Below are 19,156 nucleotides of genomic sequence, written 5' to 3' on the forward strand. Positions count from 1 at the left end.
TCACATAAAAATAATTATAAAGGTATAAGAGAATGACTTATGTCCCGACAGTGCAGCTGGAATGCAAATATTGAAAATGCAGAGAGTAGTAGTATTTTAGATTGTCCTTTAGTCTGTTTGATAATGATTGTTCTAGGATTATGTGGCCAATGTTGAAATAATAGGGGAAGAATCTAATCTGCACTGTGTTTACATGTGCAATTTTGGGAAATGTTGCTTTGGGCTGGAGCTAACCACCCTCCAGAACCCAGAACTGTGCCCACAGCTAGCTCCTACAGATCCTAATGAACAGGCATAAATGGCAGCTCTGCTTGAAGATGTGTTCCCATCCTCATAGTGCTGAAGCTCTTCAATTATGTAGTAGCCTCTGTGTTATGTGAATTTAGTTTCACTCACCTTATCTGGGTGGCACTGTCTGACTTCTGTGTTGGTTCATATAAACAGAACATTGTAATAGAAGCCAGAGACACCTCCTTTTAGTACAAGGAGTTTCTGCTTCTGTATATAATTCATTGTGCTCTATATCTTGATAGTTGTGATCAGTTGGGCCTATTTTTAAAATGGTTTATTTAGAATCACGTTACCAGTGGGATTTTGCATTTCTCTTTCAAGATGAATGATTTGTACATCATGAACAGAGCAAAGACATACTCAAGTTTTCTGTGACCAGAAGTAGACCCCTTCTGTAATCTTTAACCCAATTTTAACTTAAATGGGTATTATGCTTGAGTACGTTTTCTATTGCTTAGAGACACCTTTTAAAAAGAGCAAAAATATGTCTTTTCTGAAAAATAGCACTGCTGGTCTGGGTGTCTGACATTAAGCAATGTAGCTCTAAGTACACGTGCTAAATGATATCTGCAAAGAACAGAAAGCAAACAGAGTTTAACAGCTATTTCAAAGTTATGTCAGCACAGATATAAAAAACGTCTTGAGATATCATATGTGAGAACTTTGTACAGTAAGTTTGGGGCGGAGGTAGAAGATGAGAAATGTTTAATGGGAAGTGAAAGGAGTTAAAAAAATAACACCATGTGCACTGCAGTTATAGTGACAGGGAAAATATATACAAAGATACAACATTTGAGCTTGAAGTAGGAGGGACTTTGATATGTGTATCTTTCTAATCTCTTTTCTGACAGCAGATATTAGCAAATGCTTGGGGAGCTTCTATTAATAATTAGAAATCTGAAAAAAATCCGGGCAATAAGCATACTGGGCAACAAGCTTATTTATTTTTAATAAACACATTTGATTTAAAAGATTATTTTCTCAATGAAAAGCTTGTCATAAATCATGTATTTTTTTTTCTCTTTCTTCATTTCTGTTTGGTCATTTTAACTTCAGAGATTTATGCGGGGCTGGTTATGTAGAAGAAAATGGAAGACTATTGTCCAAGATTATATTTGTTCTCCCCACGCAGAAAGTATGAGAAAAAGGAACCAGATAGTTTTTAACATGGTTGAGGCTGAATCTGAATATGTGCATCAGCTTTATGTACTTGTGAACTGTTTTCTGAGGCCCTTAAGAATGGCTGCAAGTTCAAAGAAGCCACCTATTCGTCATGATGATATTAGTAGCATTTTCCTTAACAGGTATCTATTTTTTTGTTTGCTTTGTTTTGTTTTTCCTTTTACCTTCCTTGATCTCATTCTGCTTTAATTTAGTAAAGTTTGGCACCTGCTTTTTTGTTCTGACATAAAGGATATCAGTGAGGTAAACCATGTTTCCTTGGATAAAAGGTGAGGTGCAGTCTGTGATGCTGTTCAAAGCCAATTTTGCATCTTTACATTCTACTTCTTCCCTTGCTGCAGGAAGGAAAGGACAAATCATGCCTCATAGGGCATAGTTCTTGATTTTTCTATCACCTTTTCTATTTCCTCTTCTCTTAGGAGAGCAAAAACAGACTTAGTGGCCTCATATGATCTTGATAAGAACCTGTGATGAATATGTTACATTTTCTTCTTATATCTGCCTAATGAACCTCCTTCTCTCACCTGTCTTTTCACATCTTTGCAAATAAAGATGTTTTCTGCATTATACATCCGAATTCTATAAAAAATTAACATATGAAAATGGGTTGGCAGACTTACAATTCTATGTAGGATTGGAATTGCATTCATGTCTGCCCCCAACTTCTAGGAAAAATACTTTAATTATGAAACTTTCATAACTCATTTAAGATCGCTCTACTCTTGATGGTTTAACTTACAGCTAGATGTCTCAAATGCTGTTTTTTTGACTTCATGAGATAAAGTATAGTATTAAGGTTCGTGTTCTAGCAGAATTATAAGCTGCATTCAAATCTTCAAGAGTGGAAAGTGAGAAGAGATGAACAACCACCGACAGTTTTCAGCATCTTATTAATCCTCTTAAGCAAGTGAATGTGTTGTCAAGGATATTTTTGGAACGCATTTGAACTGTGGAACATGTTATTTAATAGATGCTTTTAGTTAAAAGAATTGAATGATTAGAAAATGTTTGAACACCAAATGCTGTATGTTTTCTAAGATGCTATACTAAAAATTTAAACAATAGTCAAATAGAAGCATTGATTTCCATAATAAGGAGTATCTTCTGTTTTTTTTTTCTAGCAAGTGCAAAATATACTAATGAAAAGAAGGAATGTTTCTTTGTTGCACCTTGTGAAGAAACGGACTCAGTCTGGGGTGCAGAGTGAGACAACTTTATTTTCAAACCAACTTCTTTTTATACTTTCTTAACACAAGTGTTGCAAAGCTTACAACCAATCAGCATCTTGCCACCTGCGCGGTTGTCCTGGCTTTGTTTCTTTTCTTCTGACAAGACATTCCTCACACGGGGCAGGGGGAGGTGTTCTGCAGTCCTCTTCCCTTTTCAGCTCTGTCCCCCATCTGCTGAGAAGACTGACATCCTTGCGGTTAGCTATCTGCTAACAAGGTACTATTGTCTTTGAATGAGCCTCCACATCTCACCCTTCTTTATTTGTTTTTGGTTGAACAGCCATGACTTAATTAAATGATCAATCAATCGTTAAACACATAATAAGAAACAAAGCAGACATGCTAACAATAAACAAAATATGCCAATCATCAACAGGCTGTCCTACTAGACAGGTTACAAATGGATTTCCTGGACTAGATAATATAACATGTCCTGTCCCATTTGATTGGCCAGAATTACCCATACGTAGGTTTTAGCTTGGGACGGTATCCACTGCGGTGTGGGTGATGTCACAGTGGTGCAGATGATGGTGATGACTGTGATAAGAAAAGCTTAATCCATCGAGCAGGTACCCATCTTGGCCCTGAGCCTGTAGAAACACAAGCACATCCTCTACCCCATGTTATTAAAGAAAAAGGCCCTTCCCACTGGTTTGTCTGTGGGTTTTTGACGATAACCTGGGCTTTATCCTGAACTTTCTGTTGTCTCTGTGAATCAAAATGTTGGTATATAGGGGGGCCCTCTTCTGTCCAGCAATTTTAAAAATTCAACACATAGCAAGCCTTTGCTATGCGTTGCTGTGGGGATAACCCTACACTCCCCCTTTTTTGTTTTTGTAACATATTCTTAAGGGTGCCATGTGTACGCTGGATAATCGCTTGGCCTGTGGGTGAATGGGGGATACCTGTGATGTGTTGGATTCCCCATTGTTGAAAGAATATTTGCGTTTTTTGTGCTATATAGGCTGGGCCATTGTCAGTTTTTATAGTTTTTGGCACTCCCAACATTGCAAAGGCTATAATAAAGTGTCGACATACGTCTTTGGCCTTTTCACCTGTATGTACAGAAGCATAGATACAGGATGAGAAGGTATCAACAGAAACATGTACATATTTAAATCTGCCAAATTCAGGGATATGCGTTACATCTGATTGCCAAATTTCAAGCGCAGAAAGACCACGAGGGTTTACACCCATGGATGGTACTGGTAAAACACGCTGGCAGTCTGGGCATGACTGTATGATTTGTCTAGCTTGTTCCTGAGTCAATTGGAATGACCTCCGTAACGCTTTTGCATTTTGATGATAAAAGTCATGCGACAAACGTGCTTGTGCAAAGCGATCCGGCAGAACTACAGCTCCTGCAAGGCTGTCTGCTTGAGCATTACCTTCGCTAATAGGTCCAGGCAGCGAGGTGTGCGAGCGTACATGTTGGATAAAGTACGGATAAATCCTTCTGTTTAAGAGCCATCTAAGCTTCCAAAGACGCGCAAAGAGGGTCTCGTTTGAAACCTCTTTTAAAAAGGAGTGTTCTAATCTAGAGATTAACCCTGCAACATAGGCAGAGTCTGTTATAATGTTAACTGCAGAGGGCCATCGCGTAAAGATGCGGACGACTGCAGATAATTCCACTATTTGCGGTGAGCCTGTGACGACATGTATGTCGCACTCCCAGTGCCCTTCATCATTTCTCCATACTATAACTGCACGACCTGTCCTACCCAAGCTGTCAGTAAATACTGTAAGAGCATCAGGTATTGGCATAAGGCTCAAATGGGAAACAGGTAATAGAGAAAGAGAGTTAAAAGACTGTATGATTTTATGTCCTGGAAAGTGAATACTAATTTGTCCTGGATAATCTGCCAAGGCACACTGAAAAACAAAAGACTGGTGAGTCAAAAAGGTTAATTGTTTTGTATTAAGTGGTAAATAAATAATATCAGGCTCTGTGCCATCTAGAAACATCAAAAGCTCTCTTCCTTTTTGAATAACCATCGCAATCATATCAATAGCGATGGTGACAGTTTTGCCAAAACTATGAGGCAGAAACACCCATTCTAAGATTATTAATGGACATGCGTCCTGTGGTATCCATTGTGCTAATAGGCCATAAGGTTGGAAGCTAGAATAAAAAACAAAAAGACTGACAGGATAATTCTGCTTTCGTCTGTGAAGAGTCTGAGTGGTTAATTTGTCCACAACTTTGCCAAGTGCAGCTCGCGCGGGAGGAGTAAGCTTTCTTGAGGATGTCAAACTCATGTCTCCCTCTAAAAGCTGAAATAGAGGATGTAATTCTTCTGTGGAAATCCCTAAGGAGGGACAGATCCAATTAATAGTCCCCAAAAGTTTTTGAAGATCATTCAAAGTCCTTATGTCTGTCTTTAGGGTCAATGATTGTGGTCGAATTTGATGATCAGAGATTCTCCATCCTAAATATCGCCAAGGCGGAGTTTCCTGTACTTATCTTCTGCAATTTTTAATCCTGCAACTGATGCTGCTCGCGTAATCTGATGCAGAGCCTCTTCTGCTGTTTCCTTTTGCTCTGCAGCAATCAATATGTCGTCCATATAGTGATAGATGAGGACGTTATCGAAATACTTGCGTATTGGGCTTAAAACTGCTGCCACAAATTGTTGACATAATGTAGGACTATTTTTCATGCCTTGTGGCAGAACTCTCCAATGATATCTGCTATGTGGTTCCATAGCATTGATGGAAGGTACAGAAAATGCAAACCGAGGTGCATCCTGTGGTGCAAGTGGAATGGTAAAGAAACAGTCTTTCAAATCAATTACTATCAAAGTCCATGTTTGAGATAACATTGCTGGAGAAGGGAGTCCGGGCTGTAAGGCTCCCATATCTTCGATGACTTCGTTAATTTTTCTAAGGTCATGTAACAGTCTCCAGGAATTATTTTTCTTTTGAATTACAAAAACTGGTGTGTTCCAGGGGCTTGTAGTAGGAACTATATGACCAGCTTGCAATTGTTCCTCTACTAACTTGTGTAATTGCAGCAGTTTATTTTGCGGAAGGGGCCACTGATCTACCCACACCGGCTTGTCTGTTTTCCAGATCATGGGTGGAACCTGCTGCTGGATAGTGGCCCCTAAGAAAAATCCGTGCTTAACCGCATGCCCCATTGACTCAAACAGTCTCTCCCTGACAAGGTGATGGATCCAGGCAATATAAATGGCCTAATGTTTGCAGTTCTTCCTTCTGGGCCAATAATATTTATCAATCTTTTGCTTTGCATTGGGGTACTCTGCCCACCAATTCCCGAAAGCGATGTATGTGCATTCATTAGGGGTAAACTGCTTGGCCATTGCGAGGCAGCAATGGCTGTAAGGTCCACTCCGCTATCTAAAATTCCTTGTACATTAAAATTTATCAGTCCTGCTTGTAACATACAGGATATCTGCGGGCGATTCATAGTTATCTGTTGAGTCCAGAAAATCTCATGCCCTGTGGACCCAAAAGAGCCTGTGCCATGGTTAGTGTTTGCAGCATTTGGTATCTGTGGTAAAAAGTATACTAATTGTGCTATTCGGCTTCCCACTGGCACAGTACAGGGTGGTATCGGAGTCCATACCATTATCTTTATTTCTCCTTTGAAATCTGCATTGATAACTGCAGGTAACACAAACAGCCCTTGTCTCCTTGTTGAAAATCGCCCAATCAACAGTGCTGCCATTCCTCGCCCCAGGGGGCCCTGGACACCAGTTGGAATTAGCACAACTGATGTATCAGTAATGAGCACTTCTGTGGTGGTGGCCGGGTCCACCCCGGCGCTGCCGCCTGTGCTGGCACACAGGTGGCGGCTGCTTCCCGGTGGGGCCACTCGGAGGGGTGATTTGCTGTCATGGCGTGACCCCTCGCCGCGCTCTGCTTGCAGTTTCCTGAAGGGGCTAGCGGTCGACCTTCCTTAGAAAATTTTGATCGACACTGATTAGCATAGTGTTGTCCTTTGTGACAGCGCGGACATATTCCAGGCGCTCCTCCTTTGTTTGCTTGTGTTTTTGGACAGTATTTATGAATATGCTCAAATTGGCCACAAGCAAAACATGGCTTTTTCATAGACAGTGTTGCAAATGTTTCGGCCATCAGTGAATATTCATACTGTTTGGTACCGACATTAATACACGCTTTTAGCATGTCATCAATAGTAGGATCCTTTAGCGGCCGCAAAACTCTGGCAATCGGGGTTAGCATTCTCAACTGCTAGTTGCTTAAAAATGTAGCTTCGTGCTTGTTCATTATCAATTTGTTTCTCCAGAGCCTCATTAAGCCGATCCAAAAACTTCATATATGGCTCATTCGCATCTTGTCTTATGCTAACAAAAGGCTGTCTTTGTTTACCACTCTCCCGGACTGCCATGGAGAGCAAGTGCCTTAACTTGCTGCAGGCCCTCAGGGGGGATTCCTGCTTGTGCTGTTGTAGCACTGTGATCGCCCTCCCCCATTAGCACGTCCACAGTAACAGCCCGTAAAGGACCTCTTTTTGACTGGCACTGGTTTTCCTCCTCCTGTGCTCGAGCAAGCTGTCTCATTTTTGATTCCCACATCGTATATTGCATATCAGTCATAATGAGGCGAAACAAAGTTTTAAAATCGTGAGGAGTAAAAACCGAAGAATCACAAAGAGATTGTATAAGCTGGGTGGTATATGGTGCGCCAAGGCCATGATCTGTCACCGTGCGTCGCACGTCCTTAATAAGATTGTACGACAAACCTTCCCAACGTGGATTCTGGTCTGGTGCACAGATAATGGGAAGGGCTTTCAGCATGCCAACATCCCCTGCCTGTTTTTCTCCTTGTTTTACTGAGACCCATTTATCGTGAGGATCCGGGGGGGTATAGGTCTGGCTCCTTTCCAGGGTCAATAGGACCCGGACCAAAAGGATCATCGTTCTGGTCATCAGGTGGCAGTACCGCAAAGGCATTTGCGGCACGTTTTCTTTTCTGATTCTCATCAGGACATGATTGAGGTAAAGGAGGCGCGGAGGGGATGGCAGGGGCCTCAACCCCGTCATTTATGTTCGACTGCGACCCACTATGAGATTTCAATGTTTCGAATACAATTCTCCATTGTGGCAACAGGTTAGCAGCAGCCTTATCACCGTGCGTGGCACTATCCCACAGTTGGACCCCAATTTGGTCCCACCTTTCCAGATTAAAAACATTCTTACTATTCACCGAAGGATCGTCTTTAGAAGCCCACGCAAGAACCTTTTGCAGCTCTTCTTCACCTAAATTTTTTCTTTGCAGTTTCAAGATTTTAGGAGAAGCTTCTAAATCGTCCTTCTGTTCCTTCATTAGGTATGAACCCATAGTTCCCAGCCGCTTACCTCTTTCCTTTCAAGAGGCTTTTAGTGTGCACACAAAGTAAGCTTCCTTTCAGCTTGATCCTTACGCTTCCGTTCAGAGTGATTCCCGGGAGTTCAGCTGGGCGGTGCAACCGGAGAGACAGCTAGTCTTCGAGCCCCACGTTGGGCGCCATTTGTTGCACCTTGTGAAGAAACGGACTCAGTCTGGGGTGCAGAGTGAGACAACTTTATTTTCAAACCAACTTCTTTTTATACTTTCTTAACACAAGTGTTGCAAAGCTTACAACCAATCAGCATCTTGCCACCTGCGCGGTTGTCCTGGCTTTGTTTCTTTTCTTCTGACAAGACATTCCTCACACGGGGCAGGGGGAGGTGTTCTGCAGTCCTCTTCCCTTTTCGGCTCTGTCCCCCATCTGCTGAGAAGACTGACATCCTTGCGGTTAGCTATCTGCTAACAAGGTACTATTGTCTTTGAACGAGCCTCCACATTTCTTCGTGAATTATTAATTATAAAATAGAATTTGAATTGTCTTTTTGTTTCTTTAAATACTTGTTTTTCAGTGAAACAATCATGTTTCTTCATGAAATATTTCACCAAGGTTTAAAAGCAAGAATAGCTATTTGGCCTACCTTAATTTTAGGTAAGTTAATATAATTTCTTTACTTCCATATTTATTTTTGCAGTTAGAGTGATTTTTAGTTTTTAAAGACTTTTTGAATGAAACTCATTGCCAGAGCTAACACTGTGTCATGATATATAGTGGGTGTTATAAAGTCTCAATTGTTTGTTAATCAAATTTGTGCGAGAAATGCTCAGGTCACCATGAGACTGCTAAATCTTGCAACACGGCCGCAAAAATAATGCAGATAAACACCACGGCTTCACGGCTCTGCCTAACGCAGATAATCACCACGGCTCCTAGCAGCATCTTCCGCATGCGCACTCTTGACTATGGAAAGTTCCACTTCAGAATACCCCGGAAGCAGAAGCGTATAAAAGGACTTGCTGAAGAGGAACCACGCGCGCCGTTGTTGGAGCGGAGACTCCCTGGCCGCCCAGCGCTGCTTTACTTGCTTACCCGCTTGCTAAATAAATTTGGTATATTTTCTCAACCATAAATTTGAGTTGGGATTTCCTTTTATATCCAAAATAGCTTATAACAATTTGGTGCCGTGACTCGGATGCACGCAACTGAGGTCTGGAGTCCCAAATCAGGGAGGCGCCCTATCTTCGGATAGCCCTGGTGCGGCTGACCCCAGGCCCAGACCTGTACTTCCAAACCCCCTCTAAATTCAGGAAGCAAGTAAAGGAATCTGCAGAACCCCGTAATTTTTGTGCACAAAGACCAAACGAAGACTCCAAGGTGTGAGTATAAGTAAAAGGTTATCCGTTTGGTTGGGGTTGGGGATCCTGGAGTTCGAGTGAATGAGAGGTCCTCTAAGGGCCAAGCGAGTGCGGACCCTCCAGTAGTGCAGTTCCTATAGCCCACGAGGGAGCAGGTCACGACCGAGGGGAAGCGAGTGTGTGTGTGAAAGAAGGGACTCCAGAAGATGGGACAGAGGAAGAGCAAGCCCTCTAATCCCATGGGAGGATTGGAAAAGAGTTACCCGATATTCCTCCAGATAGTCCCTTAGGACTTATGTTAAGATATTGGAATGACTCCCCTAGAAGAAAAGGTAAAAGCAGAGCAAAAATGGCACATTATTGTATTGAAGTATGGGGAGGACAGGCCATCCGAGGCCCCTGTGTTATATGGCCCCCATTTGGATCATTTGAGGACCTATCATTTTGAGGACTTACCCGGAGGAAAGTGAGTATGCTGGCCTATGGATGCCAGTATCTCAAACTCCAGCTTATTTGTTCTCATTAAGAGAAAAGAAAGAAAAGCCCCGAAATAGGGAGGAGGAAATAATACTACCCCCCCCCTCCATGCCCCTGAAGCTGGAAGGAACCCCAATGAAACGGAAAAACCACCCTCAGAGGATGAGGAAGGGGAAGAGGACCAGTCCTCAGCACCCCCTAGACGTGTAACAAGAAGTCAGACTCGGGAAGGGGTTCAAAGCTTGTTCCCTCTCCGGGAGGTCCCAATGGCTGGAGTCCCGGGGATAGGATATGTCTAAGTACCCCTCAACACTGGGGATATAAGAGAATTTAAAAGAGAAATGGGTAACCTCCTAGAAGACCCCCTAGGGGTATCTGAAAGACTAGATCAGTTCCTAGGACCTAGCACTTACACTTGGGAAGAGCTGCAAGCAATATTGGTGATCCTCTTTACCATGGAGGAAAGGGAAATGATAAGAAGGGCAGGAATGAGGCTCTGGGATCTGCAACATCAAGCCGGTCCCAGAGGTGATGTTAAGTGGCCTTTGCAACGGCCAAATTGGGACAATCAGACTTTAGAAGGCCGCAATAACATGGTTGATCTGCGCATTATGATTATACAGGGAATTCGAGAATCTGTACCTCAGGGGCAGAATATAAACAAAGCCTTTAGAGAAGAACAAAGGAAAGATGAAACCCCCACAGGGCTCGAGAGGCTGAGGCAGAGCCTACAATTATACTCAGGAGTAGACCCCTCCACTCTGGTAGGGCAAGCATTGTTAAAAACTCAGTTTGTGGCTAAATCATGAGTAGATATTAGGAAAAAGTTGGAAAAGCTAGAGGACTGGCAGGAGCGGGCCCTAGATGAGCTGCTGAGGGAAGTCCAGAAGGTGTATGTTAGGAGGGAAGAAGAAGCCCAGAAAAAGCAGACCAGACTTTTAGTGGCAGCTGTTAGAGAAGGACAGAAAGGAATAGGGCGGCCAGTTCCCCTGAAAAGGGATGATAGAATACCCAGAAATGCACCTCGAGGGGAGAGAAGAAAAGATAGGGATGAGATAGAATGTTTTTATTGCAAGAAGAAAGGACACATGAAAAGAAAGTGCAGAAAACGCATACAGGAGGAAAAGATGTTTCATGAAGATTAGAGGGGTCAGGGGCTCTACGTGCTGGGGATCCCAAAAGGAAAAGAGCCCTTGATAAAATTAAAAGTAGGTCCCCAGCAGCAGGTGTTTGAGTTCCTTGTAGACTCAGGCGCCGAGAGATCGACAGTACAACAGGTACCCAGGGGATATAAGATATCCTCGGAAACCATCCAAGTTGTAGGGGCAAAGGGAGAGACTTTCCCTGCCCCCATGATAAAAAATGTACCGTTAGAATCAGAATATAAATTTGGGATTGGGTCTCTCCTGGTGGTCCCTGAAGCGGATTATAATCTATTGGGGAGAGATATGATGATACAGTTAGGAATAGGTCTTGAAATTGAGGACAAGGAGCTGCACGTTAAGCTCTGTCCATTAAGAACCTAGGATGAGGACCAAATTGACCCCGAAGTTTGGTATACTCCTGATACAGTCGGAGAATTGGATATTGAGCCCTTTGAGGTAACTATCCAGAACCCAGAATCCCCCGTAAGAATTAAGCAGTACCCCCTTTCTCTTGAGGGGCGAAAAGGGTTGAAGCCAGAAATTGAGAGGTTGTTAAGACAAGGGCTGTTAGAACCCTGCATGTCCCCTTTTAATACCCCTATACTCCCTGTCAAGAAGCCGGATGGGAGCTATAGATTAGTACATGATTTGAGGGAAATAAATAAAAGAACCATTTCTAGATTCCCCTTAGTAGCCAACCCCCATACCCTTTTAAGCCAGCTAAGTCCCGAATGTCAGTGGTACTCTGTGATTGACCTTAAGGATGCATTCTGGGCCTGCCCATTAAAGGAAGAATGTAGAGATTATTTCGTCTTTGAATGGGAAGACCCGGATACACATAGAAAACAACAATTAAGATGGACTGTCCTTCCCCAAGGATTCACAGAGTCTCCTAATCTATTTGGGCAAGCTTTAGAACACATGTTAAGGGATTACCAACTTGGAGAAGAAGTTACTCTAATACAATATGTGGATGATTTATTGCTGGCTGGTAAAAACCAGGAGGATATGACATTAGAAAGCATTAAATTATTAAACTTTCTAAGTCTTAAGGTATTAAAAGTATCCAAATTCAAGCTGCAGTTTACGGAAGAAGAAGTAAAATATTTAGGCCACTGGATTAGTAAAGGTTGTAAAAAAAACTGGACCCATGCAAGCTGAGTGAAGGGACCGATCAAGACTGAAGTTTGGGAATCCACTCCTCTGTCTGATGGACTAAGGTTAAAGATAAAGCAGAAATTATAAGATAGCTGGCAACTTTTTATGTTTGTATCTGGTTGCTGACTAAAGCATATGTAAAGGAGACCTGGTGGGCTCCTTGATAAAACTCCTAATCAATTACACCTGCAAAACAAGGGGGGTGAGTGCTAATGAGTACAAAGGGATCAGGAGGTAATCTTGGACAGCTGATACCTTGCTCTGCCCCTATCAAAGAACTCGAAGTAAAAGACCATAAGAGGGGGAACGAAAGGAAGAGGGAAGAGCCTTGGGTGATCCCTGAAGACCATGACTGCTGCTGAGAAGATAAGATATCTTGCTGCTCCAAGCAAAGGAGTAGGCAAGAGAGGCAGAGACATGAGACTAAAGTGGGGAATCAAAGACCCTCGAGCTTTGGTGTTCCACCCCCATGGTATACTTGGGATCGCACCACCCCGGTTATTGAAACAATATATTAAATTACCAACCTAGGAACCCACCAGTTCTCCTGGGTTATATTATAACCTTTTGGCTCTGTTATCCTATATACGCTGAACATAATCCCCATCAACCTTTCAATGGGACATTTAGTAGATGGGATGATTCAAAGATCTTGAGGATAAATGTTACAGCAGGAGCACCTTCTTTCAACCTAACCAATTGTGATTTATTTGACCTATTGGGATTAGGAGTGAGAAGGAGACTAGTTGAGGAAGGGGGAACACCCCTCTGTAACGCGGGAGGTCATTATCCTGACTTATTAAACACACAAGCCACCTATTGGTGCCCTAGTTCAAACCCAGGGAAAGGGTATTGTAACTCCCCTGGACAATATTACTGTGCCTACTGGGGATGTGAAACTCTAACCAATGGTGGGTGGGAGGTTGAGAACCCAGATAAATTCTTGCAACTCAAGTGGGGGCCTGAAGGCTGCTATTGGAGAGCATCTAATTGTAAATTCCTAATGATTACTATATTACAGCCCCATGAATAATAGGATTAACCTTTGGTCCATGCATAATAAATAAAATTATTACAATAGTAAAAGGAAGGTTGGAAGCTGCCCACTTGATGCTAGTTCAACAGCAGTACCAACCAATAAAAGATAGAAGTAAGAAAGACCCTGAACTTGAATTAGCAAGAGAAACAATTAAGAAATATGATGAACAAAATAGAAAAAAATAAAAAGGGGGGATTGTTATAAAGTCTCAATTGTTTGTTAATCAAATTTGTGCGAGAAATGCTCAGGTCACCATGAGACTGCTAAATCTTGCAACACGGCCGCAAAAAATAACGCAGATAAACACCACGGCTTCACGGCTCTGCCTAACGCAGATAATCACCACAGCTCCACGGCTCCTAGCAGCATCTTCCGCATGCGCACTCTCGACTATGGAAAGTTCCACTTCAGAATACCCCGGAAGCAGAAGCGTATAAAAGGACTTGCTAAAGAGGAACCACACGTGCCGTTGTTGGAGCGCAGACTTCCCGGCCGCCCAGCGCTGCTTTACTTGCTTACCCGCTTGCTAAATAAATTTGGTATATTTTCTCAACCATAAATTGGAGTTGGGATTTCATTTTATATCCAAAATAACTTATAACAAGGGGGATTCCATGTTGGCAATAACATAAAAATCCATATATGAAAATACCTTTGGTTTAGCTTCTGCCTTAAGCTTCAGGTAGGCATGGGTCCTGAATTTTCAGTGGTATAATCTGTCTGCTACCTAATCAGAATAACATTGTTTTATTAAGTAAAAGAACTAAGCTTAATGTTTCTAATATCTTAGTATAATGGAAACAGAACAGATTATATTAATTTACTTCCATAGAGCATAATAGTTTTTTTTTAAGAGATATTTCAAGAGATGAGTAGCTGGAAAAAAAAATCTTTCTTGACTTTTTGTAGCTGACTTATTTGACATTCTGCTGCCAATGCTGAACATATATCAAGAATTTGTTCGGAATCATCAGTATAGTCTGCAAGTACTGGCAAACTATAAGCAAAACAGAGATTTTGACAAACCCTTGATGCAATATGAAGCCAACCCAGCATGTGAGGGATGAATGTTGGATACTTTCCTTACTTACCCCATGTTTCAGGTAGTCTCTGTAATTTTTTTGTGTGTATGACTGATTATTTTTAATGTTCAGTTGAATTGTTTTGTGTTACTGAAATTGTAATTTGTTGGAGATGCTGCTTGCTTAATTAAAAATACTCTCATGGGAATTAACTTTTTTTTTCTTTTATTTCATTATTATCCTGAAACTCTGTGCCTGTGGACACCTTTTCTCCAGCTACACTGATTCAGCTCTATTCAGAACCTCGCATATGTTCAAGAGGAATGAGGACTCGTGCCAAAACAAAAAACAAACAAACAACAAAAAAGGAAGAAAAGCTTAAAAACAAATTGTCTACTTCTGCTCTGCTCCAGGCACATGAAGCAATCCAGAGGAATAATGTACCTGATGTAGCAACTTAGAGCAGCTACGAGCATTTTGCTGGGCATGCGCTTTGGAGTGTTTTTCCTGCCCTGTTCTCCAGTGACCTGGTTTGAGGGATCTAGAAATAAAAATTTTATTGAAAGAGATTTTTTAAAAATTATTATCCTTTTGGTATTTTGCCTTTATTCTATTGGCTTGATTCTTTTCAACTCTTTTAACAGGCCTTTGAATCACTGGCCTGATGATTTTGTAGCTTTTACATTTGGCATAGTAATTTACATAAAGGGACAATGGTGACCTCCTCAGTTTGTCCACTTAATGGCAAACCACCTGTATGGTAATTGGCAAACCAATACAAAAGGGCTTATTGTCACTTCTGTTTGTGCTAATTAGCCATATTAACCATTGCTGTCTGTAGTAATACATTTGCTCAGCTTTCAGCTTGTGTTTGGTAACATTTTTGGATATTTTGATTGAGCTGAAACAAGATCATAGGATCTTTAGAAGGTGGAAAGTCCTGTTCATATACAGTGAATCTTTTTATTGCTGTTGATTTTTGACTTCAGCATGTCCCCATTTCCTAAATAGCTTTGATTCTACAGATAAGTTATCTTATTTTATAGAATACTGCAGTATCATATGCTTCTGCTCAAGAGCTGTGAGATTGCTTTGAGTGGCAATAAATGGAGCAGGGTCTTTTTTTCTTTCTTTAATGTCCAGAAGTACAATGTGAGTTTTGTTTATATGCAAACAAATCAGCTCGCATTTTCAAAGTCTCAAGAAATCTAGATGCATTTCTGCTGTTAGAATTGAGAAAAGGTATATTTTGATCTCCAATAAATTCATGAAAATTTTCTCTACTGACACTTAGATAGCATCATGAAACAGTGAAAGTTAGCACATAATTGTGACTGCCTCGATCTGATCTTTTTCTTAAAATGTGATAAATATTTCCTCAAACTGAAAACATGTCCATGCAGTCTCTATCACAGAAATGTTCAATATTTTTGACATTGGTTATATCTAGAATATATTTGTCAACTTAACTGTTGTTATATATTGAAAAAAAGACTCCGTGAGTCTTTTCTGACCAGGATAAAAGAAAATGAGAGATCCTGCATTTATTCCTTAAAATTATTTGCTAATGCTGTCTCTAATTTGTTTTAAGATCCCTAGGTATATTATAACACTTCATGAACTTCTGGCTCACACACCACATGAACATGTTCAGCGAAAAAGCCTAGAATTTGCTAAATCTAAACTAGAAGAACTTTCAAGGTAAGATTTTTTTTTCATAAATATATCAGTGTCTTTCCTGTATCCCCCTGTATTTTGGGCATGGGAAGAGGTACTATAGAAACCACCTACCCCTGGGTATGAACAAAGCAATTTTCTTTAAATAGAAAATTATTTTTTCTTCCATAGCTTAAAAAAGGAAACAAAAAAGGTATTTCCCATGACAACAGGAAGCAGTCAGGGTCTTGAACAGTACTCAGTTGTTAATCTGTGATGTGGTTCATATGCATAAATTAAATAATTGATTTTTACATATACTTTAAATAACGATAAATACATAGGAGCTAAAGATCCTGGTAACCCCATACAGTACACTGTGCATATTTTCTAAATTGGTGCTACCTGTAGAAACCTGCAGAATGGATCTCTTCCCTGTACTTCCAGACCCTTCTCAGACTTTCTCTTTGTCAGTCCAGGAATAAATTTGTTTGTTCTCTCTGAAAAACAAGACTTTCTGCTGTGAACAAAGTGCTGCATGAACTGCATGAAATTATGATATTTGTCTCAGATTTTTGAAGTTTTGATACTTCACCAAATAAGTGCTTGTGAAATACATTGTTGTGAGAGTGTTTGTTTTATACTTTTTGTTAATTGGAAGTTCTTGACTGCTACATTTCCTTTTGCTGTTCAGTTGACGTAGCTATGGGTACTACCTAGTGATTTGGAGTTTATTATTTTTCCCTTTTTTGTCCTGCTGCACCTCTTCCATAGGCTGCTTTCTGAGTCATATGCAGGTCATGATATGCCACTTCTTCAAGCTCTTATCTTCTCAAAGAGTTGGCAGGTGGTACCTCTTAGAGATGTGTGTCTCTGATTCCTGCAGTGTCTGGCAAGTTCTTTCCTCCTCTGAGGCCATTTGAAGTAGAGAAGAATTATCCTTTCCACTCAGGCAAAGCACATGATTTCTTTTGGCTAGGAGTATGTGCACAGCCCCATCAAGCAGTTTTGGCTCTGCTCTATCTCATCAGTCAGAGTTCATTAATGATCTGAATCTATCAGTGAACATCCAGAATTGGAGGCTCAGATTGATTGATCCTCTTCTGCTCACAAGACAGATGGTGTAGACCATGAGATTAAAAACTTTGTGTTTTATTTTCATGTCTTTAATGTAGTTCGGAGGGAAGAGGAACATTCAGATACTGCAGTCTGGCACCAGTTCAGGAAAACACAGATCATGACACCATGTAAACCTCTCTGTTAATTTCATCCTTGAAAAAGTCTGTATTTCTGTATAAGGGGAGGATGCCTATGAAAAGAAGTTGAAGAAAGTAAGAGATAATCTGTTGAGGCTGTGATTGTTATATAGGAAGAGATATAAACTGAAGCAGAACATAGTGGGAACATAAAGGACTCTAAAATGTATCGTAATTATTACAAAGAGCTAGGAAACAATTCCAGGTTTCTGTCAAACTAATCTACTTAATGGTCAAGAAGAACTAATCCAGCAGCTGCAAAAAACTTTCAGTTTGGTGGCATCTGTCATATTTTCCCAGGAAAAGTATAAACCAGGTCTGACGATATTGGTTCCACTGTTGCAGATAGTTAGGGAACGGCGGCCGGAAGATATCGTGCTGTACGGAAAGATAGGGCCCCTAATAGCCAATAGTGTTTAGTCTATGGTGTAAGCAGACGGATGTGACGTTGTAAACCTAGCTATATAACACCTTGTTACCCATCAGTAAAGGCCATTTTGCCGTCCACCACATTGGTGTCAACTAGCTGATGGCCCGAGTGGCTTGGGGGTGGTCGCCGTGCCGTCCCTGAACCAGGTCGCTGCAGCCGTTTGAACTGCAACAAGTGGTGCCGAAACCCGGGAAGTCATCGCCTAGACGGGTGAACGACGGCCGGAGTGACTGGACCAGCCCGGCAGAGAGGACGCTATCAGAGCAACAAGGAGGATGGAAGCCCTCGTGAAGGTCGTATCGCAATTACATAAGCATTGGGGGATTGATTGTAAGCCAAAGATTTGTAAGCCAAAGATTTGTAAGCCAAAAGATTTTACTCTTGCAGTTGCGAGGCTTTTAAAAATTAAGGTTATAGACCAGCCGGTGGATATTCTGAAGTCCCTGAAGCGTGTCCCTGAAGTGTGGGACAAATGTACTAAGGCATTGGCTGAGGAGATTATGTCTTCAGGGTGTGGGAAAAACCTTAAGGCTTGGGGAAAAGTTGTACAAGCCTTGCAGAAAGCTAGAAAAGAGCAGGAGACCTGGGTAGCAGTAAGGGACTGTTTGTTAGCCACCCCGAAAATGGGAGTCGGGGCAGCCACACAGACTTTGCACCCCCCAGATGATGGCAATTCTGCTGAGCCTAACGGTCAGCAAGAGGGTGATACATCCCCTCCATCCCCCAACCCCGCCCCGCTTACAGAGGAGCAGAAACAGCCGAAATCTGTTTGGAGCGAGCTAGCCGAGGAAGCTAGGAACATTGAAAAGAAGTCAGAGCATGGTGACGTCTGGGCCAGGCCACCACCCTATGCCCCTCAAAATGGCGCCGAGCCGCAGGGGGTAGGGTGGGGCGAGGGTGCCCCCGGCGCGAGTGAAGCGCCGAGAACCAATGGGAGTGACCGGACAGCTGAGGGAGGCCTGAGGGAGGGGCCGGGAGCGAGCCCAAGGGAGGGGCGGAGAGAAGGCCCGAGGGAGGGGCCGGGAGCGAGCCCGAGGGAGGGGCGGAGAGGAGGTCCGAGTGAGGGGCCGGGAGCAAGCCCGAGGGAGGGGCGGAGAGAAGGCCCGAGTGAGGGGCCTGGAGCGAGCCCGAGGGAGGGGCTGAGAGAAGGCCCGAGTGAGGGGCCGAGAACCGATCAGAGCGGACATTTCAAAAAATGGTCAAAATAAGTAGTAAAGACTGCAAGAATGACTTGAAAGGAAAAAATATAAAACAAAAACACTTGTAAAGCTTTTTGGTTTTGTCAAGAATTGCTTTGACTGCTTTTTTGTTGCTCAGAAACTTGTTCTAAAACAATAATGTGCTGCAGCGCATCTGTTTTGTAATAGATGCAGAAGGATGTTACCTATACATGTCTGCAGACTATGAGCAGAAGTGAACAACAAGCACAAATAGGGACAAGATACATGTCAGAGAATTTAAAGTCTACTGTGTATTGTGTCTGACAGGGTGATGTATGATGGAGTGACACAGAAAACATCCGGAAGAATCTAACCATAGAAAGAATGATAGTAGAAGGCTGTGATATATTGCTAGATACCAGCCAAACTTTTATACGCCAAG

General features: G+C 42.0%; 1 protein-coding gene across 1 annotated transcript in view; it reads left to right on the forward strand.

Moving 5' to 3' along the window:
* Positions 1-1,348: 1,348 nt before the first annotated feature.
* The window catches only part of LOC104574298 (ras-specific guanine nucleotide-releasing factor 2), a 37,989-nt gene continuing 20,181 nt past the window's right edge, over positions 1,349-19,156 (forward strand). Inside the window, 5 exon segments of the mRNA XM_088533151.1 lie at positions 1,349-1,595; positions 8,588-8,667; positions 14,100-14,293; positions 15,804-15,913; positions 19,059-19,156. Of these exon segments, the coding sequence (XP_088389277.1) occupies positions 1,354-1,595; positions 8,588-8,667; positions 14,100-14,293; positions 15,804-15,913; positions 19,059-19,156 (724 nt within the window). The 5' untranslated portion in view covers positions 1,349-1,353.

The sequence above is a fragment of the Tinamus guttatus genome, unplaced genomic scaffold (assembly GCF_059628265.1).
Source record: "Tinamus guttatus ecotype Peru unplaced genomic scaffold, ASM5962826v1 Tinamus_guttatus_pri_ptg000485l, whole genome shotgun sequence".
Classification (NCBI taxonomy): Eukaryota; Metazoa; Chordata; class Aves; order Tinamiformes; family Tinamidae; genus Tinamus; species Tinamus guttatus.